Source organism: Anguilla rostrata, chromosome 2 (genome assembly GCF_018555375.3).
Source record: "Anguilla rostrata isolate EN2019 chromosome 2, ASM1855537v3, whole genome shotgun sequence".
Classification (NCBI taxonomy): Eukaryota; Metazoa; Chordata; class Actinopteri; order Anguilliformes; family Anguillidae; genus Anguilla; species Anguilla rostrata.
In genome coordinates this window covers 13,571,231-13,593,824 of record NC_057934.1, presented here as the reverse complement: position 1 = coordinate 13,593,824, position 22,594 = coordinate 13,571,231, and the positions used below count along the sequence as shown (strand labels likewise).

Here is a 22,594-nt window from a genome sequence, read left to right as displayed (position 1 = left end):
CTAACCTAATCTGCTTGAATGCTGCCACAATTAAAATGATTTAATGAGTGTGAAGGGCATTTTTTACCTGACTAAACTGTACAGGTCTGTATCCTGGAAAAGTACAGAGCATGTTAGATCATGCCTGGTGGGAACAGTGCACTAATGGACTATACAATGGATGGTAATGAAGAGGGTTATGACATTTTTGAACTTGAACTATGCTTGAACACTTTTCAACTTGATGTTCAAAAAGATAAAACAAAAAAGTTGATAAAAAGTATGATGTCATTAAGATAATGATTTTTGAATAAACAATAACCACATTGTCAAATACAAATAATAATAACAAAAAAACTATTCTTTAGAAAAATGAAAATGATAACAGAATTCATGAAAATGATACTGTAGTCAAACTACTACATCACTGATCACAAGAGGCCAAAAGTATAAATTGCTGGCATTTATGCTCCTTATGCAAGCAGAAGGATCATGCCACAGTTTCCGGCCTCAGACTAAAGTCTTTGCCATCTGTCGTGTTCTGTGAATGGATGGTATGGGCTGAATTGCAAGAAAATCGGGAGCCATTTTAATATACTGTTGCAAAAACCCACAGTAGTACCAATGCTGAGATGCTAAAGGAGAGTTATGTTTTGTTTTAGACATCAGAAGGCCGTGCAACAGCCCTACCCGCCTTACAACTGCTTTATCACGAAATACATTTTCTAATTTTATACCTTCAGTTTTAAGGTGTTTGTAACAGTCGGTGCATAACATCAGAACTCTGTAGCAGTGGGAGGGGAGAATGGCACTACTCTTTGGCTGAACAGAGTTGGCATCATATAAAGGCATGCACACCAGAGGTTGATTAATAATGTGACAAAGTGTGGCCTGCTGCCTTTGTCAGGACTATTTTTGGAAGAGAGCATGGGCTCTGCTTCCGTCCAAGGCTTTTCTCACAAACCTTTCATTTCGGGACCAAAACCAGGGATGCCGGTTTTGGCTGTTTCATCCAAATTGGCGGAAATTATCAAAGCTTTTGCACTGAACTGCATTTTTTATTTATTCTTTTTTTTTGTATAATCATTTCAAATTAACAAAAGATGCGTTTCAAATTGAAGTGGCAGGATAGTAATATTTGTGTTTCCTTATTAACTACCGCAATATATTTTATCAGCTTTTTGCTGTTGGCGTAACATCATCTTGGCAGAGCAATAATTTAATGTTGGCTTCAGGTTTTGAACACACTAAACTACAGCTGGGACCATGATGTGAGGCCATGCATGTGTTTCATTCAGTGGAGTAGTGAACCGGGTTCTGCTCAGTTCTTACAAGTCTTTGTGTTCCGTTCATGAGGATTTCTGTGCTCAGCATCAGGATTCAGGACAAAATCTCTTTTCCTTCCCTCCTTGTTCCTGATTTGATCCAATGTGGCTCAGCCCCCTGAGCACAAACAGCTTGCAGAAGGTCACTGGAGTCTCACCGTGTACACTTCTGCAGCACCACTCTCCTTCGTATGCCAGCGCCAAAATGTATTAAGAGCGTGTCCATTACGCTTGCTGTTTGTCAATATGCTGACCTCAGTGCACCCTGACAATTTACTTCATATAATGAATGGCATCTCAAAGTGTTTTAGCCTGCTTATGTACTGCCTGCCTCATCAGACAGGACGTGTGCACACTAACAAACAGAAAACTGTACAAAAAAGCAAGTGGGATGCATGGCTGGTTTAAGCTGTGTTTTCAACACTTTTTGCTAGTCAAGCAATTGTTCACCTGCTGATCAGCCTATATAGTCAACTCGTCTACCAGTTGACCACTAGCCATGAGCCAGAATCTCCAGTCAAAACTGCACAGTAGCTTTTTGGTCTACTCATTGTTTTTTAAAGAACAAATATGTCACATGCGGGGGTGTTATTTCCTCAAGAGTTTTGTTTTGTTTTTTTTTAAATTTATTTCTGATAGCCTGTGATCTGATCTTTCCTTCCTTCTGTATTTTATTCCTGCTTTTATTCAGGTGTCCAACTTATACCTGTATGACAGCGTTCTGATGCTCGCCAACGCCTTCTACAGGAAGTTAGAAGACAGGAAGTGGCACAGCATGGCCAGTCTCAATTGCATAAGAAAGTCCACCAAGCCCTGGAATGGAGGCTGGTCTATGCTAGAGACCATCCAGAAGGTTAGACTTGTATGAAAAAGCATCATGTATAGGTATTTTTAATAAAATTTATGTATTTGATTAACCCTCCTGTTGTCTTCAGGGTCAACAATGACCCTATCCTGAGTTCAACCCCAGAAAAAACCCCTGAAATTTCATCATGGTTTCATTTAATATTTAAGCATGAAATTTTTGCCTTACCTTTTTCATATTTTTATAAAATCAGTACACTATCAGGGTACAAAGATTGTCTTATGTGTCTTTTTTGATCCTGCAGTTCAGAAATCATAATCAAATTTAAGCACCACACATCTACAGTATTGCAGCAAAAAGATTTATTATGATGTGTGTTTTGTACATTTTCTTTTTTTAATTAAAATTTTGATCCTTTGGACATGGGGTGCTTTCAAAATATGAAGACAGCACAAGAGTTAATGTTTTTTATGTATATAAAGATAATACTGGACCTTCCCTTAGGTCAAGGATTCTCAGTCCTGGTCCTTAATGACCACCGGGTCTGCTGGTTTTTGTTGTTACTCAGAACTTAATTTATAAATTAAGAGAGTTTATTACACGTGTTGCTTGCCTCAGCTGCTTTCTTGGGTTTGAACTGCTTGCTGATTTTAAGCTGAAATAAAAAACCAGTAGACCCTGCGGACCTCCAGGATCAGGGTTGAAAACCCTGCCTCAGGCGATGCTCAGATAATGTACATCGCCCTGAACTACGCTCGTGCACGGCATGTGCTATACATTCAGCTTGAAAAGCACAGAAAGCGTAACACATTTCTATGCATTAAAATGCACATTACAGGGGCATTGGCTTGACTTTTATCCTTATAGGTAACGGCTACATTTAAAATCATTCCACAATTCAGAGACCTCTTCAAAGTAAGATTCCTACAACCCAAAAAACAGCGGTGTCTGAAATGTATTTCTTTTATTTATTTGTTTTTCATTTTTTCTTCTGCCAGTAGCGTTGCTCTTATATTGCTCCAGGAAACCAGGCAGCTGTGGATCACAAGGGTCTGTGCATTATGGCAGGTCTGTCAGTGGTGACTCTCGTACGGCTTTTTTTTATTTTTTTATTTTCCTAGCAGAACTTCACTGTCCCCAAAGCCCGTTTTTTCATCACAGGAAATTGATGTCTCCGGATCTCTCAGAAGCAGCGAGACACGCCAGTATGCGCTGTTCAATTTCATGCTCTTTTAAAGTTCCACGAGCCGCAGACTGTGGAGGAAAAGGATGTAATCTGTCCCGTAGGGCGCGCAAGTGACAGTTGCTGGCGGAGAGATTCACTCCGGTCAGCCCATGTTCGCCACAGATCCTCTCATCTCGAGCCCACGTGAATTTGATATTGCTAATTCATTCCGTTTTTTAGAGGACATTATTTTTCCCTCAAACTGAACTAATGGGTTTCTAAATACGTGCGAAAACTGGCGTGAGGGGACAGGGGCTTTCACATGACGGCTTGTTAGCTGATGTATTACGATGAAAAACGTGGCTCTCTCCCCCTCAGGGCCGCATCACCGGGCTCACGGGCACAATGGACTTCCGGGAAAACGGCTCCAATTCGCACGTGCAGTTCGAGATCCTGGGAACCAGCTACAGCGAGACCTTCGGAAAAGACGTCAAGAGGGTGAGTGACTGCCCTGTTCTCTTTTTTTCGGCAGGTTCAACCAATCGGAGGGAAAGTTATCTGCCAAACACACTGTGGCACTATGAGCCCTGCGCAGGCAGGTGGCAGGTTTGATGTGCTCTCGTGTCTGCTCCCGTGTCAGTTCGGCTCAGCACCCTGAATGGCACCTTTTTGCAGATTTTGTTGTAGGCTCCTGCTGGCACACTGCAGGCGAAATGAATCCCAGAGGTTCTCTGCATGTGAAGATATCACAGACAGGAAACTCTTGTTCCGTTTGTTTCCTAGAAGCCTTTGTTATGAAAGCTACCCTTCCAGCATTATACTCTTACCTGTTTAGGCAGCACCATGAAACTTCACAAATGTAGCATAACACATGCTAACCTTTAATGAAACAATAAATAAGTCATGTATAACATAAACGCACATGCACAGGAAAATTCACACACACACACACACACACACACACACACACACGGCACCTAGACACACACACAAGCACACACACACATTTGATATATTTTCTCCTACCAAATCCAAATACAATTGTTGTAAATTAAAATGTCCTATATGTAATGGTTTTCCAAAGATTAAAAGAACAATGAAAACTAATGTTTGTGGACAGACAATGCATTGACACATTAGATTTGATCAAATGATAAACTGGAGAAATAAAATGCAAAGGAAGCCCATTGCGGCATAGTAGAGAATCTAAAAACAAGGGATCCCTTGGTGAACTGCATTATCTAGTGACTATTTTTTCAGACAGTCTGGATTTGAGCCTAGACTGTTCAGCGAATCTGCATGCCAGAACAATACCTTAACAGAAAGAATGGCCTACATAATAATATCCAAGTTTTATATTATTACCATTTTTTTGTTAGTTTAAAAATAGAATTTGTCAACAGTTGGTAGAACACAACAATACTCCATAAAGGTCTGTTCCATTATGTGGTTATGAAATGAGGAAAACCAGTTTAGGAAATATATTAGTACTACAAAACATTTTTTTCTTCTAACAAGTCTCTAACTCTAATAGAAGGAATAAGGTTACTTTCCAGGTTTCAAAATGTGATACATACAATTATATATGTGAAATATATTCAATTGTGGTTCCTCTCTTTCAAATAAACTGTAGTACCGGAATATCACTAGACCAGCTTGCTAGACCTTGGATGTGTCCCCCATTTAATAAATCAGGCCTGTTGCTTCAGCCTTGCTCTTACTGGATCAATCTTGCACAGATTTACTGATCATTACAATATGTTGACTGGGTGATGCAGTAGTCTTGATAAATAAGATTGAGAATTTGCTATACTGGGAAAACCGTTCAGTGATGCGCTGTCAGAATAACTAATCTCCAAGTTGCTGAAGAGCAGGTCCCAGTATATTATGGGGGGAGGGGGTGTACCTTGCCAATCATCAGACCATTTCTTGGTTTCATTGTACCTACACAGAGGAAACATTTGAAAGGATGCCATCACAGCTACAAAATATTAACATTCATTTTTAAGTGTTATTTTTCCTTGACGTGTAATTGAAACACATCCAGGAAGAAACATTTTGGGCCTAATTTTTGCAATAAAGGTGCAATTGTCAAACGTAATCATAAAGTAAGTTATTGGCAAATTAGGGCATGTAATGTGTCCTCCGTGAGTTCTAGCTCACATCCATGGCAAATGATTATGTTGTGTGTGACAATGTACTGACTTTCTGAGAGCTGTATAGTAATGTACCACTGGACTGGTCCAAATATATAAAATGCATGTTTGGCTGTCCAAAGGTTCAATCTGTCATTGACCTAGCTCTACCAAACGCACAAAAGTAAGTTGGTGTGTATGGCAATGTATGATGTAAGTAGCTATGATTTTAATGGATATCTATTGCCCCAGCCATCCAGGGAAGAACACCCCCCCCCACACACACACACACACACACAATTGCTACAGGAAGTTGGCTAAGATAAAATAGTTGTGGGGAGCCGCGTGTGCCACCCCTGCATCGTAAACCACTTGGATATTGATAGAGTGGACCCCCTTATGATTCCCATAAATGATATCATGATCTATCTGGTGATTCACACGACTGCGAATGCGTGCAGTCGATAACACCCAGGACCCCGGGGAACCCATGTTTCGCAGAAAACTCCTGGAAGGAACCGCGCTGCCTGTAAATGTGCTCCCTGTAGAGCCGCCTCATACTGCGTTCCATTATGCAATCTATTTGACTGTAGTGGCAGTTAAAAAATTAGCATTGCAAGAGCCAGTGCATCTACACACACTGAACAAACGTGTGTTTTACACCATTCTACGGGTGTAGAGGTGCACTCCCACTTTTGCTGTGTCTCTCATTCGAGGAGCTTGTGCTTTGGCATCGCTCCATACAGGTGCAAGGCCAAAACAGATGCCATTGGACTGCATAACTGAACACAGCTTGCATTTCGAATCGTCAATTGGTATAAAGTATTGATTGCATCTGTGTTCATGTATTCATATGTCCGCATTCATAATGCTATCAATTTTTTTTTCTGTACTGTTTCACGTACCTCTACCGTGCTGCCCAATCAATGCTGATGCAAATGGGTTTACTGCTGTCCACAAAACCGGAGCAAGTGAAAAATACTCAGTTTTCTCCAGACGAAATTAGTAATTCCACTTGCGAGTTGCATTTGCACAGGTGTTATCACCAAAATAGAGCCTTTTGAGTGGACCATTTTCTATTACTTTGTTCTTGACAGATTACAGCAAGATATGTGTGGTCCTTTGTTCTACATTGTACGGGCTCTGTGTTGTTTTGATTGATTTCTTTTGTTATCGTCATCATTGTTGTTATTGTTTATTTATATCTTCATTTTTCTCTCTGCCGGTGACGTCAATGAGCATAAAAATAATATGATTTACAAGAAAGTGCAACGCAGCAAAGGCAGTCCAGTAGAAATGAACATTTAATCACCAGGCATCCTGAGTTGAATTATAAACCCATTGTATCACATTATAGCCATTAAGATCCACAGGCCCATGGCCATTAGTTCCACACACAAGGCATCACTGTTTGCCTCATGTGGAGTTTATTTATTGGAAGTAATGAAACGAAGGACAGCTAATGGCATGTCACATGCACTCAGTGACGTTCTTGTTCATTATTACCGTGCTGGCTAATGCTAGCTCCAACTAGTATCTCTGCAAAGAAATTAATACAAGCGACTTAATTTCTCCCAGTATGAACAGATTATCATCGAAGGCATGTAATCTGTTTGTTTGATGCGTGCAACATCAGCCCAGCATGCTGTCATCTGAGTAAATATGAGTGTCAGTGACACCTGTAGAGCCAGGGGCCTGAGCGTTAGGCTATTATATCTCCACAGATCTGTTGCATTTTTTCACCTCTATCCCCTCTCTCTTATCTCTGTCTCAATCTCTCTCCCTTTCAGTCCCTGTCTCCTGCCGGCATGTCCTATTTTTCTCTAGTCCTGAGGTGCAGGGGCTGTTAGATTTCAAATAACAAAGATTGAAATGCAATTTCTCCCTTCCCCGTATCTGTCCTCTGACCATTTTGTGTTCCTCCGCCGTGTTTTTCAAGAGTCGCCTCTCTCTTATTACTCTTTCTTTTCTACGCTTTCTTTCATTTTTCCGACCTTTAGTTTAGTTTTCTCCGCATTAGAGAATTTTACTCATTAATCATGTGCGTTCACAGGGTCATTGATTTGTTTCTCCTGTAAATTAATGCGTGAGAACGCTGTTTTAGACGTGTGTTCTTGTTTGCGGCAACTGCGCACTTCAACGACACTAACAGGCTAATAATTAATTGCCGACACCATAACTGCCCATAACAGAATGGATAAGCCGAGTAATCAAGCTTACAACGCCGTTTTCGATACCAACATTAACCCTTGTGCTACGAGGGCGAGGCCACTTTCAGAACAGCAGGGGGTTAACAAGCTGACTGGTAATTACCCTAATTTGTCTTACGTCTGTAAAAAAAAAAAAGAGAGAAAGAAAAGAAAAAGAAAATTCATCTCTGCCCTCAAGAGATGCCCGCGTTCCGTAATCGTTGTGTTTTAGCACGGCTGGACCGGAGGCAGAGAGCATTTGGTTGATTTGAATTCCGAGTCGTGCTGTTTTTCTTTTGTCGAGCGATTAGCTCCGAGACAGAGTAGCGCCGCGCCGGCGCGGCTCACAGCAGATAGGCTAACGCGGGGACTCGTCTGCATCGAGAGGGGCATTTAAACACGGAGCCCTGCAGGTTCCTCGGCAATGATTAAATCTCTGCTGGGAGGGAGAAGTGTAATCTCTTTCCGACTGACGGTGTGATAAAGTTTTGGGCTCGCGGGACGCCTCTCTGACGGGCAGGCTCCATGTAGGGGTTTCTTTGGTTTATCAAGGAAGATAGGGACCCTGCAGAGGGGGTATTTAAAAGATTGGGGTGGGGGATAGCGTATCAGAATAGTACTGAGCCCAGATAAGCCACAGAATGAGGTCTGTGTTTCGACCTTGTTAGGCCTTGTCCATCACAGCACAATAGATGTAGACCGGAGCCTTTCCCTGCTAGTGGGGAAGGGTGGTATCAAAGTGGCCCATTAGTCAGAGTGCATGTTATGCGCAGGTAATGGTGGCTTTTGTGTTATAGCCCTTGTGTGATTGAATTGCAAACCGGAGACTAGAAATGAAAATGTTAGCTGTTTTTGACTAGTGTTATTATTCAGAGATTCTGGCGGTTCGCTAAGCTAAATTAATAGAGAGGAGAAGTGGGCTAATATTAATTTCTCTTCAGTATTTGTCTTTTTGCGCATTGTGCATTTCATAATGAGGCAGACAGCTTATGTACAAGGTGGCCTAGATTTTGGTTGTTCAGCGGATGTAAAACACAGCCTCGGAGATCTGAATATGGTTTGTGGAAAACAAGAAGGTGCTTTTTCATTTCCATATTTCTGTCAGAAGAGGTTGGCGTACGTGACAACAGGCACTGAATGAGAGTCACTGTGACTGCAGTATTTCTGGAGAAGGGATTAGCCCTGTTTCAGCCGTGTATTTCATTTATGAATTTATAGACTTGCCCTGCACAGAGAGAAGAGCAATTTCGGTATTGTCTCATGAGCTGTAGTTGTATAAGAAGATGTTTATATGAGTCAGCTCTCACACTCAAACTTAAAATATGGCTTTTCTAATGAGGAAAGTGCAAAGGCGCATGCCTTTTGCAAGGATAACTCATACACAGCGACTGCATTAATCAGTTTTAACTGACATCAGCCAAATAAATGTCCATGGTAGATACGTTACACAAAGTTACAGAAGTTTGAGGTTCAATGTTTCAAACATTAATCATACATTTCAGTTCCAAAATGCATATATTCGATTTATTGTTTTAGTGTGCATGCACAATGCACACTGTATTTCCTTCTCCAATTGAAAATCATTGCCCAACTCAAAGGGGTTAAAATTCAGCATTGTGCCTGCTTTTTGGAAGGCACCTCTTATGTTGACTTGAGCCTTGCTGTTGCTCAGTAGTGAGATTGCTAACATGGCTCCTAGTGTGTGCATTCAGGTATATCTGTGCAAGTGCTGGGTTTGTGTTGTGTACACATGTTAATTGTGATATTTGCTATTATATGCTATTATATTATATGTGTTTTGGCATGCCACATCTTAATAATGGCTTGATGGTTGGACCCACGGACACTGATGCGTACTGTATGTAAACCATGCAAACAGTTCACAACCAGTACATGGTATGGTTAGCAAATGAGAACAGAAATGGCAATGCTAATTTGATATGCTATGTTTAGTGTGACTTGTTGTTGTTTTAAAAGCGAAAATGGGCACACATATTACTGGCAAAGTAAAAGTAATAGTCATAATAGAGAATATAGTACTAATTAATGCAAATAAATAATAATTGAAAAAAGAAAACATTCCTCATAAGAATTATTAAACCCAAATGAACCTCAAAGTGCAGACCCTCTTGTAAAGAGAAATGGTTATTTTAAGACCTTGAGATGTACAATGCACAGCAGCTACCTTACTGCTAACAGGGCTAACCTACAGTAAAACTAGGAGACAACCTGCAGTAGACAGCTTGGGTAAACTGCACCTGGTTATTTTCCAGTGGTGAGCGGATGCTGGTTTACATGGATCAGGCTTAGTCTTTTTCTACTTTTCACAGAGATGTTGCAGCCACCTCAAACGGTAGTGACTCAGATGTCCATGTTTATTACTTTCAATGTGATGACAGTCCCCTTTGCCAAAGAGCAGGATCCATATCTTACATTACACATAAGGGACAGTGTGCTAGCAATAACAGGCCTTCTGACAGAATTCATCTAGTCATCATGAATCTCCCCTGCCAGGACTAATGTCCTCACAGCTCAAAACTTTTATGCCTGTACTTTATCAAATGGAGGAGGGAGAGTGGTACAGTTTTTCACGTTTTTTGGGGGGACTTTGATCTGTCACAGTACTGCTTGAAATATATATATATAAAAGTCTGTTTTTTTTTTTTTTTTACCGGATTTGGTGTTTATGCCGTGGAACAAGTGGTACAGGCATTTAAAGTTTGTCTAGAAGTGTGGTAACACTTCCTTTTACAGTCCCATAAGTATATGGGGGTATTATTGTCTCAAAAATAAATGAATAAATGCACCGGATCCACAAATAAATGCAGCTGATCCATGAATACATGTAGCTGATCCACAAATAAATGTAAAAGCGTTATTGATTGGAAAGGAAATAAACAATCTTATGGAGGATGTGGTAAGAACTCAGAAAAATCACGGGATTAAATTTTGCTTCATTTTACAGTCCTGTTTCAGTTGACTTTCTCGATAAATGAGAAGGTACTTCTTTATAATACAACGGTACATACCAGTATTTTTTTAAATTGCTAACTAATTAGGGATATGACAAGTGCTTTGTAATTGTATCTGTACTTGTGCTAAATCATTGGAAGTACTATAGTGGTCTACCCTGCAACATGAGCAACTCAGTAGAAATGAATCTTGCAGTCCCAAGTACTGGTGTTTATGTAGACCCAGAATTTCCAAAACACATATTTATAAACATAACCAATTAATTATCTAAATTAACCATGAACCGCAAGGTGTACCGCAAGGTCACTTGTTTCATAGTTTCTATGCTGGTCTAATAAACCCTTACAAGTTAGTGTAACGAGTGGAAAAATTACTATGAAAGAAAAGCCCATTTCTAGCAAAGCACTGCTTTAATTCAAAGAATGTTGCATAATGACAATTCGTTGATTTGATTGGTATGGCAGATAGTTGAATTGATTGGTAATAGAGGAGGAGTATTTCAGTTTTACTTTCTTCATATTAGGAGTTGTAATCTCCCAATAATTTTCTATTCCTACCATGGATTTACCCAGTGAATACCTAGTACTTGGAGGATTGTAAAGGTTAGTGATACAGTGAAGGTATGTCTCCTCTGTTGTCTATTGTTACTGACATGTTTGCAGGTCAGCTTTCAGGCACTACTCTTCCAAATTCCTTTTTCCCCTGGGAACAACTGATTCAACCAGAGAACGGGATCCAGTTTTAATCTTTCAGCTGATAAATGAACCTATCTCTGTCTGTTGCTCATTTATCACACGGGCAATGTTTCTCTCTGAACTGTCTCCAGAGATCAGCGTTTTAGGCGATCTCTGAATACCGGGCATGCCAGTGAAATAATGAAATGCAGTGCACTGCATGAACACAGACAAGAACCAGATAGCCTGAAAAAAAGAATTGATCAAACAAGGAGGAAAATGAAAAAGGAACGCTAAAGAATTTTTCTTTCATTGTGCTCCTCACCGTCGGGCATTATAACAAGTTGTGTTTTCACCTGAGTGTTTTGTTAAAGAGCAAATGTAGGGGTTCAGTAAACAGAATAATTAAGCACGGAAAATGAATAAAACTCAAAATATGCCCTGCACTGATGTGTGTCCGTACAGTGTGTCAGGCATTTCCCTCCCTGCTGCTTCCCCCTGTTTGTTTATATACTGACCTACTCACATTTTGATGTAGATGTTTTTCATTCTAAGAAATTGAATTGGGCTGCATGAAGAGGAGATATTTTGATAAAGTGTTTTCTCCTGCACTTTGATTCTGAAGTAGGTTGAGATCATGCATCTGAAAGGACATACTCATGAAGAGCTCGGCAGGGGTGATGCAGTGGCAAGCGGTGGCATTTAGCTGCACTTCTGCTTCTAGCATCAGTGCTCAGGTACTCTACTGAAGTGAAAGGAGTGGCATTTTTTAGCTGAGGGAAAGGGATGTCACTGCCTGACTAGCACTGCACTAATCCATCAGCCTTCCCTTTGCCTCTGCAATGGAGTGATACGTAATTTCTGAAGACTGCCGGTTTGGCAACTGTGACTCCTGTGCTTCACACACGTCACATGCTCTCAAGTAAGCATTGAACCTTGTAAAGGTCCCTTAACCCCACTAGAAGCATGTTAATAAAATACATTCATGGATGCATACAAACACACACACACATACACACACACAAACCGACGCCCTCATACCACATTCACACACATACGCACACACACACATGCACAAATACACAAACATAAATATGCATGTCCGGTGACATGGTTAGGAACATTTATTGTCAGGTGTATTCTGTATAAATGGCCTTCCAAAGCCAGTATACGCTTCATTTAGTATTATTTTCAAAACCAGTATCTACGTTTGATGTGAAGAGGACTGGAGAAGAGTGCAGTACGTAAGACAGCTGACCCTGAAGCCATATACAAACCCCCATGCACCGTTGGGGGCTCAGTTACATTCCATTACATTGCAATCACTCGGCAGACGCTCTTATCCAGAGTGACGCACCGACATCTGCCGCCATGGCTCTTTCTGCATTAGGATGCCTTCTCTATCTGTGCCCCTCTCAGCAGACAGGAGGGCAGACTGTCAGCTCTCCTTTAGAAATGTCGGTATTTATGCGCACTATTGATATTGCAACTGAGGAGCCAAGTGATACCATAGAGAATCGAGCTGGAACACTTGGATCCACTGACAAAACAGAATGCTGAGTTAAAAGATTAAATCTCTCCTCACCAGCGTACATGAACTGATTGTCTTTATGCTAACGGAAGAAATCATTTTGGGTATTTTTTTTGTTTGTTTGTTTATTGGTGCTGTCTTTTAGTGGGGTGTGAACTCACTTAGATATTGTCTACTGCAGTGATTCAGATTCTGTAACAAGGGTAAGCACTTTTGGCACTCAAGTGGAACTGCTTTTTTCAGTCCACACGCAGTAAGATGCTGATACGGCCATCTCACGAAGCCACCTGTGGATCAATCAATAATGATCCTCTAATTATGGTACCCGAATCATCACAATCACAGACTCAGAAACAACCATTAACTGAAGTTACAGTAATACTTTTTTTGGAATGGCTCATTCTAAAATGATAGCTAAATTAGTTTGTATAATAAACATTTGAATCTTTTTAATTTGTGGTTGTTCCAATGGAAAACAGTAGACCAGTGGTAACCCACCCTGTTCCTGGAGATCTACCACCCTGCAGGATTGCAGCAAACCTATTATGATTAGTTTTAGTTAATTTAATTAATCACTGCTTCATCACAGCAAATTACCTTGTTCATTTTTTCCAACAAGAGCTAAATTGCATGGTACGTGGGTCGATGGTGATGGGGGGTGTATGTATGTGTCACTCGTGAAAACAAAACAGATGGCACAGAAACAAAAGAGCCTGGCATCAAGTCTAGTCTCTGACTTCTGACTTCACTGACACAACACACCGACGCTTATGCTGTACATTAACTCAGGTGGCGAAGTTAATTGTACTCTGTAATATCCTGTTCCATTTCAGCGTTTAATCGTTTGTGTGGCATTAGACTTCCTCTGCTCCTGCAGCTATGCCCTCTGTTTCTGGGCCAGCCAAATAGCTTTACACTGAATGGTGACAACTTCTGAGGATTGAGGGAAGGCAGCCACGTGTAAAGATTAGCAGCCTTTGAAAACCCATAAAGTGTTTGACTTCATTCCCACATTTTATTTTATTTTTTCTTAGTGTAGCAGAGGCCCCACATGATGGGGAATGCTATTATGCCTGTTTAAATACATATTGTACTGCACTGTGAAATTCTAAATTATATTTCTTACCATGAATGTATTTATTATTGCAATTTTTTTTTTTTTTGTGACATATTAGCAAAGCTATTTGAAGCATTCGCTTTTCCATTTTCCAGAGTCCAGAGCTCATGATGCTGAATGCCTATGGAGATCACACCAATTCCAGGTAGCATTTTTGGAAATACAGAATATACTTCCCAGTAACTTTAATTATTAGTCATCTTACTCATGAGGGAGAAGGAGGTCCCTTCAAATCAGTTCTTGATTTGATTGCCCGTGAGAATTTAACTTTTTTCTTAAAACACAAAACCGTGTAATTACTCATTTGAATCTTTAAAATATTACACACTTTGGCACAGCTATTTATAGTCTTCACAATACCCTCATCTGGTTAAGTGAAAAGCTCTTGATTGGTTGTCTGTGGAGATTTATCCAGTTCCAGGGCGTAGTTTTCCATGTGATGTATATCTTTGAATTGTAATCATTCTACTTCTGAAGTTAGTCCCTTTGCATTGATACATGATTTCACTATACATGAGAATTGAAACAAAAATAAATAGTGGAATTAGTCATAGACACCTTTAAAATATTTTGGTCAACACCACTGATGCAAACATTTGAAACACTGTTTAAAAGGCAGGGTTGAAACATTTTGTGGCAGTCTTAATATCAACAGAATATTCCTCTGGATTGTGTAACATGACACCTAAAAGCATAAGTCCCCATGTGCTATCACAAAAGTATTTATTTAACTGTAATGTGCTCAAAAAATGCAAAGATACAGTCATAATTCCATTTTTCAATGACGTTTTTTTAGTATGCAAGATTTTCATGTATGAGCAATCATTGTATTACTTTTTCAAATTGATTAAATTGTATAAAGAGGGCGAAATGAAAGGAAAACAAATGAAATAAATGAGAATTAAACTTGAGACTGAATTGGAATTTACATTGGAATTTCTAACTGAATATTATCTATTTTTCTTACTGTTTGAGGTAGAAGTAGCATTAACATGCAGTAATTGGTTACACAGAGGTTGTTTTACAATCTCTCATAAATATACATGAAAATAAATGTCGCAATTATTTATCTTTATATTTCATACTCTTTAGTTTTGCCTTCAGAAAGTGTTTCCCAGTGCAGTACAAACCGATGTGTTGCACCATCTTCAAAGTGACTATTGTGTAATTCAAACAACAGATAAGGTAGTCCACCTTCATCTACCACTTCTCTTCTACATAACAGACAATACAATGTGATGGGTACTGAAAATTGCTATGCGCCTGAAGTGTATTTTTTTCTACGTTAGTCCTAGTCCTTAATCCATTGCAGTGGGGAGGAATCACGGAAAGAACAAAATGCTGTCTTCAGTAACCAATTGCAGTCATTGTAATCTGTCCCACAAGTGTTTGATTCCATAGCAGAATTATCTTTGCAGTGGTAAATAGCTCTCATAAACATATCCCAGAAACGCCTTGCTTAATGTGCACGTGATGAATTGCTGGAACACTGCAGCAAGTTCAGCACCGTTTTTTTTCTTTTTTTTTTTCCAAACTGTGGGTTTAAATGATCCTCGATAATAGCTTGGGGGGGACTCCGGTGAAATTATTATTGTAGAGTACCGACACTACAAAGCAATTGCCAAAATAATTATTCTCCAAGGGGAAATGTGGTCCACAATGATAAACTTGGGCTGCAGAGGTTCTGCTTGTGAGTTTAATATCAATGTCTTGATGTGAAGCTTCTAGATTTGATTGACTGCACTGGCAAACCACACTCATAAATGATAGTATATCAGTTCAAATTTTCCTTTGTGAAAAATTAATTGCTTGTATTTTCTGCGGCTGGTGAGACTTTAACAACACAGTAGGATCATTACATAATGAATGTACAAAGCCAACAATTGTGATGGGTCATGACATGCAGGGACGGGTTTCCAGTGATTAAATATGAACATATATTTTAACATGAGGTGCAACGATCCTCGTTACAAGTTGAATCAAGTTGAATGTCCACATATATCTACATCCACTATAAAACGATAAAATAAAAATCATTGCATGATTGGAAATGTAGTGACGCAGAGGAATTTTTACAATAGAACTTGTAACAGAACTCGAATATACTGGATCTGCACATGAAAAACAGCCGTCGGTAACTATTTGGAATCCTCTAGAAAACCTGTGATATTTCTGACAAGGCCAGAGCAAAGCAACAGTGCTGAATTTCACCGGGTACGGTTTTTGTCGTACACTGGCATTCTACTTCTTGCACAGATGTGGGAAAAAACTATAACCAGTGATGTACTTGCCATTTCGGATGGTTGTGTTGTTTTGTATTGTGTGCTATCCCCAGATAGCTTGCAGTAAGGAGAAGAAGCTGCTTCAAGCTTCATGCTAAAATCATTAAATAGCTGCAGCAAATGGAATGGCTATAGTATATTGCAATCACTAACAGTGCACACAAACTGGCATTACTGGTAATCCTGGTAAAACCTTTAATGTGGGTAGTGAGCCTAAGTCAGTTGACTGTGAATAACCACCTGCCAAGATCAACAGAAATCAACAGTGGCTCCAAAATGTCACATTTTGACCCAAAAGAAAAACCTTTTTGTGTTCGGAATCTGCCAGCAGATGATAGGTTTACTGAGGCCTTTATATTTCTTTTCTGTCTTTTGAATTTGACCTTTATTGCAAGTGTAGAAAATAGGCTGGCATAATGATTGAAATACTGTACGCGGTTAAGGGTACTAGCATATAATGAACAATTATGTTAAGAATGTTATCCTCAGAGAAAAGACAGATGCACTTGCTAGTTTGTTAATTTATTACATTTTGTTTAACCCTCGGTCAAATTTTACTTCTTTCCTTATTTTTGAGGAAGACCAGCGTTTCAGAGAAATCTCTATAGCAAATCATAGCAGGGACAGCAGACAAGTATCTGCTACAGATAAATAGCATCAATTTGGCCTGTAGAGTCTGGTCGTGTATTGCGAGTGAGCTTCTCCTCATTAGCCTGCGGTCATTCAGCAGCTCATACATCTCTGCCCCGATAAATAAAAAATAGCCCAGACTCCATCTAGGTTTCTCAAACAGTTGGCATGAATGCACAAAGATATGCTTAATCCTGAATGCACTCCATCACCTCCAGTGATTTGCATGAATAATGAAGGAACTGAAATTATAATTTCACCAAGAGGCTGATGTGGTATGATTTGAAAGTCTTGTTTTGATCAACTTGAAATCAGCACAAAATATTTGTCATTATTGCATGTTCTGATATGTCTATTACTGCTGATTGTAGTACGTGCTCCTTTACATGGAAAGTTTGAGAAGTGAAAGCACTTGTATGAGCTTATATGAAGGCATTATTTAATCTTCTCTTGGCTTAATATAACACCTTTAGCCCCAGCATTGCATAGGTATTTAGGGCATGTAGTATTACTTCAACTCCATTATTTCAAAGCCTATAATGACTATTGTCCTTTCTGCAATTCCCTCTGTATTCCAGGAAGACTCAACACCTCAGTGACAATTTAGTTCTGGTAACAAACCTGGCCTAGGTTTGTTACCAGAACTAATTTACCTTTTCTCAACCTTTTTTTTCCTAGCAGCAGTTCTAGAGATGGAGTAGTCAGAGAAAATGGTTTTATGGAGATTGTTGAACCGCATATCCTGAGAAATACCAACTAAAAAAAGAAAAAATACTGAATTGGCTCCAAGAGAAGGGCTGGGTGCTGAGGAAGTTTTTTCAGCTGACGGGAAGGATGAGGTCTTTGCAAAACTTTAGTGATTATCTGGAAAAGTTTTTTTTCTTTTCCTTCAGGAGTTTTGGAGACTACGCTGTATCAGTTTTCATATTTAGCAGATTTTTCATTCCAAAAATGGCTGGTGATTATACCATACTATATATACTGTGTACCAAATATAACACGCAGGCCTTTGTGGATTATGATTTAAATGGATATTTCATGCTCTGGAGTTTAATTCTTTATTTATTTATTTTGATAAAGTACATATTTTCCATTGGCTTCAATGGGTTAGTGGTTTAAAAACAAGATGATGCACTTCAACTAACTCAGAAGCAGCTTGTGTAGTGGCATTATACCTCTAGTGCGTGTGTGTATGTATGTTCCCTGATTATTAGTTTTTCATAAACACTTAATTTCTTCTTCAGTTTAAAATATTTTTTTATGGTGAATACCATTTTTGAGACTCTCATACTGCACTCAAGGAAAACATGGGCAAGGCTTGTCACTTTCAATAACTACCATGACAATCCAAATCCATTGAAAATGTGAATACTTCTCCTTAAACGGGTTGTCAGCGTGTGCCACTTTGCCTTCTCTCTTCCACCAGCCTCTCATCTGTCGGAAGTCCTTGTTTGTAAATTCAGGTTTTAATAAATGATATTTGGCAAAGTAGCTGAAACTCATCTGTTTCATGGCCAGATATAATTGTAGCTTCAATTTCAGTTTGTAAGTAGCTTGGCTAAGACTTGTCTCAAGCAGACAGGCAGTGAATTCACTACCCCTTGGCCAGACCAGGCTGTCTGTAAGCTACACCTCTCTGGGCCTTGGGCCTTGGGATTGAATAGCCTCCATTGTTTTTGAACAGAGTGGATTTTAGCGGATATATACTGTATATATTTTTTTATTATTTTTTGTATTTATTATTTTTTCCTCTGACTACTCCAGTTTCCCTCCCTCAGTCTAAAAACATGCAGGTTGGACTAATTGGTGGCTGTACATTGCCACTAGGTATGAGTGTGTGTGAATGGTGTGTGTACCCTGCGATAGATTGGCAACCTGTCCCGGGTGTATTCCTGTGTCTCACCCAATGCATGTTGGGATAGGCTCCAGCAACCCCCCCCCCCCACGTCCCTGACCAGGAATAAGCGGGTATAGATAATGTCTGGATGGATGGATAACCTCTGAAAGCATGCCACTGTACAAGTGCCTTGAAGTAACATGTTGTAAATGTTTTTGCTTTTGACCATGAACCCCGATTCCCCTACACTAGCCATCAAATAGATGTCAGATCATCAGGAACTTCTGTTGTAAAATATATTTAATTCCACAAAAAACTGAAATCCAACATCAAGAAAGATAGTTATCCTTTAAACTTCCATTGTATGTCATTTTGTGCAATTTTGTCAATACATTCCTGTTCCGTTTTTAAGTTATAAATGCATAGTCATGATGTTGTCTATGCTTTTAAGTGCCTGCTGTATCGGCATTTACTGTCCCAGTTACAAATAGTAGTCAAAAAAAAAATATTTCAATATTTTTTATGAATGAAGCATATTTTAAAACTAAGCATAGGCATCATGGGGGGTGGGGGGTGGCGGGTGGCGGGGGGGCTTCAACCGGCTGAAGAATGAGGAAGTGCACACTTTTCCGGACAGAGATGCAGAATATTTCTGAGGATATGATCTATCTCTGCCGCAGCAGAAAAATTGAAGACATTATGATTAATTATGACCCTGTACATAATACACAATGAGTATACAGTTCAGTATGATTGCATTAATTATACTTCACAGAACCTTGAACATGAAACTCTTCCTCTATTATTAAAAGTGAACCCATTAATTGGTAGATTAATCAACTAATGTCAAAAAATGTCCAAGCTATAAAACAGAACTGACTGACAGGCTGTAATTTCCCATAGAAATGTTCTGCATTTGTATCCAGGCAAATTGTGTCTATTGTTTCATAATATGCACATGATCATAAAGTCTAGTGCGTGATATTACAATGATTTTTAGAGTGTCATAATTGTTCCTCTATATACACAAGCAATAGACTGGCTTTGGCCTACAATATGGATTGATTATAAGTGTCAAACTGCAAACAAATGGATGCATACATACAAGGAAGTGAACAGTCTTGCCAGTCTGGGGTTTCTTTGGTGACAGCATACCCTACCACACCTAGCCAGTGACCAGGTTTTTAAAAAATGTGTGGAGGAATGAAAATGTCTCATGCCTTCATTTTTCACTATGGAAAGTGTGTTGATGTTTCCACAAACATCTCAAGTTTGAGGAAACATCTTTATCTTTTGCCAAATGTCCTCCTTGTCGTAGGTTCCATGCAGTGCCTTTGGAAAACACCCAATTTTTAATGTGCATATTTTTCCTTCATTGTTCAAATAAATCTCTCTCTCTCTCTCTCTCTCTCTCTCTCTTTCTCTCCCTCCCTCCCTCCCTCAGCTGGCAACATGGGACTCAACTGTGGGTCTTAATGGAAGCCTGAAGGAGAGTCGCATTGAGAATGGGATGCAAGGAGTGACGGTCAAAGTGGTGACACTATTGGTAGGATGTGTTCGCAGTTTCCACTAATCTACCCTCAGAGCTTAATGCTAGGCATGGACCATGCAGTCATCGTCTGAATTCCTTTAGTCTCCCACACATTACTTGCTGTGTGGAAAAAAATGTCTTTGCTTGCCAGTTCATAAAATTAATAAGGGTACAATATTTGTTTGCCATCACATTATATTGTATATAATTAGAAGTGTGTGAGTGTACGTGTGTGTGTGTGTGTGTGTGTGTGTGTCTGTGTGCATATGTCTCCGTGCACAGCTAGACACAGCCACACAGCTGCTGGTCATATTAATGTCTGTGAGCCAAAATTTCATATCAGTACTGTAGAATTGATGTTCCTCACAGGGACAAGTACTGTTAATGTGTCATTAACTAATTATACTAAAGACAATTCAGTCAGAAACAACTTGTGGAATTTTGTGCAATCCTTCGAATGGAGGAACATCTGAGCCTAAACAATTTGCAATGGAAAGATGGAGATAAACATGGAATAATATCAGCAACAGATAAGCTAAGTAAAGAGCATTAATGTAAGAACTCTTTGTAAGCAGTACTGTATATCAAAATGGACATCTTTATCTTTACCAGTATCTGATTTCAATAACTTTGCTGTGACTCTCTGTGACTTTAGCCAATATTTTCCATGGCAGACGCCCACCTTTATTAATCCTTATGTTATATATACAGATGAAGATAATGTCCTTAGATGTGTTTGTATTTGAAATCTCCATCACCTGTTATCGCTCATGTAATTTGTGTAAATACTTATATAGTACTGTATGTGTTATATAAAATGTCAGATTCTAGAATCATGGGAATACCAAAAGAGAGATTTTAATTTGAAAAATATAGAAGTTCAAGAAAAATGCTCTGAAAACTTATGGACTGACCTTTCGAGGCACAGAAAAAACCTGAAGAAGATACAACATGCCAAAATGCATGTTGTTTCTTTGCTTTTAACTAAATATAATTAAAATATACATATTTTTGCATCAAAAGGTCAGTTAAGTTTTCAGAGTGTGCAGTTTGAATATTGGAATTTGGCATAAAAAGCATTTTTCTTTTTTTTTTTTCATGTTTTGTGCTCAAGGCTTTTTTGTCTATTTCAGTGATATTAATTCATTGCATATATTTGTGTAGAATAATTAGTTACATATATGCATATTTTATGTATATTCCGACTTAATACTTTTAGTTAGAAAATGGATGCAGTTAGGGTTAGGTGTTGATGACCTGTCAAAGTTTTGATGACATCATTTTCCTTGGCAGGAGGATCCTTTCGTCATGGTTGCGGAAAACATTTTGGGACAACCCAAACGGTACAAAGGTTTCTCCATCGATGTCCTCGATGCACTGGCCAAGATCCTGGGCTTCAAGTACGAGATCTACCAGGTGTCAGACAGCAAGTACGGCACTCAACTGCCCAATGGCTCCTGGAATGGCATGATTGGGGAGCTCATTAACAAGGCAAGTCATCGCCAGATTGTGCCTGCCAGAAAAATGCGAAACCACAGTCAGATGAGTGCTTTTTTAAGACGTGCTTTCACGCAAGCCTTTTGTTGCATGTGCCTCTGTGTATGTGCATATGTGTGCGTGTGTGTGTGTGTGTGTGTGTGTGTGCACATGTTTGTGCGTCTCTGCAGAGGGCAGACCTGGCCGTGTCTGCAATCACCATCACGCCTGAGCGGGAGAACGTGGTGGACTTCAGCAAGCGCTACATGGACTACTCCGTGGGCATCCTGCTGAGAAAGCCGGAGGAGAAGATAAACATCTTCTCGCTGTTCGCACCGTTCGACCTGGCGGTGTGGGCGTGCATCGCGGCCGCCATCCCCGTGGTCGGCGTCCTCATCTTCGTCCTCAACCGGATGCAGTCGGTGCGCACTCAGAACCCGCCGACCCCCCACCAGCAGCCCCCGCCCTCTGTCTCAAACTCCCTGCACAGCGCGATCTGGATAGTCTACGGAGCCTTTGTGCAGCAAGGTAGGACACCACTTCTCATCAGACCGCAGTGGGCTGCCTACGGCTAGCAGTCACTCAAGGCCATTTATCTCGAATGGCTGCTTTTTGCTTTATCTCAGAATAGAAGCATTATGCATCTATTGTGCAAGCACTTTAGCTGTCTGCTATTAAGATGCCAGTGGCATCAGACATCCCTATCAACATAGTTATTATTTTTTTTTTTTTTGGCGGCTCACATTTCCTCAGTCTGTGAATATTTACATTTTATGAATAATTTGAATAAGATTTTTTAATATTAAGCATGGTAAAAGTGTCAACATTATTGTACTTGATGTAATTCTGAACAGATCCTTAAGTAGTATTTTACTTTCAAATGCACCAGGCACTTTATTTTCGACTGTAAGTTGCTATTTGTTACTGATATGTATTATATATCAG

The 22,594-nt window shown here is 39.7% G+C and overlaps 1 protein-coding gene across 5 annotated transcripts in view; it reads left to right on the top strand.

Annotated features, from left to right (window-relative positions):
* The window catches only part of grid1b (glutamate receptor, ionotropic, delta 1b), a 310,051-nt gene that overhangs the window by 254,279 nt on the left and 33,178 nt on the right, over positions 1–22,594 (top strand). For all 5 annotated transcript variants that reach the window (XM_064320650.1, XM_064320654.1, XM_064320651.1 and 2 more), the window contains 5 exons: positions 1,996–2,157; positions 3,653–3,772; positions 20,087–20,188; positions 21,467–21,664; positions 21,841–22,177. In XM_064320650.1, the coding sequence (XP_064176720.1) occupies positions 1,996–2,157; positions 3,653–3,772; positions 20,087–20,188; positions 21,467–21,664; positions 21,841–22,177 (919 nt within the window). The remainder of the gene's footprint in view (positions 1–1,995; positions 2,158–3,652; positions 3,773–20,086; positions 20,189–21,466; positions 21,665–21,840; positions 22,178–22,594) is intronic.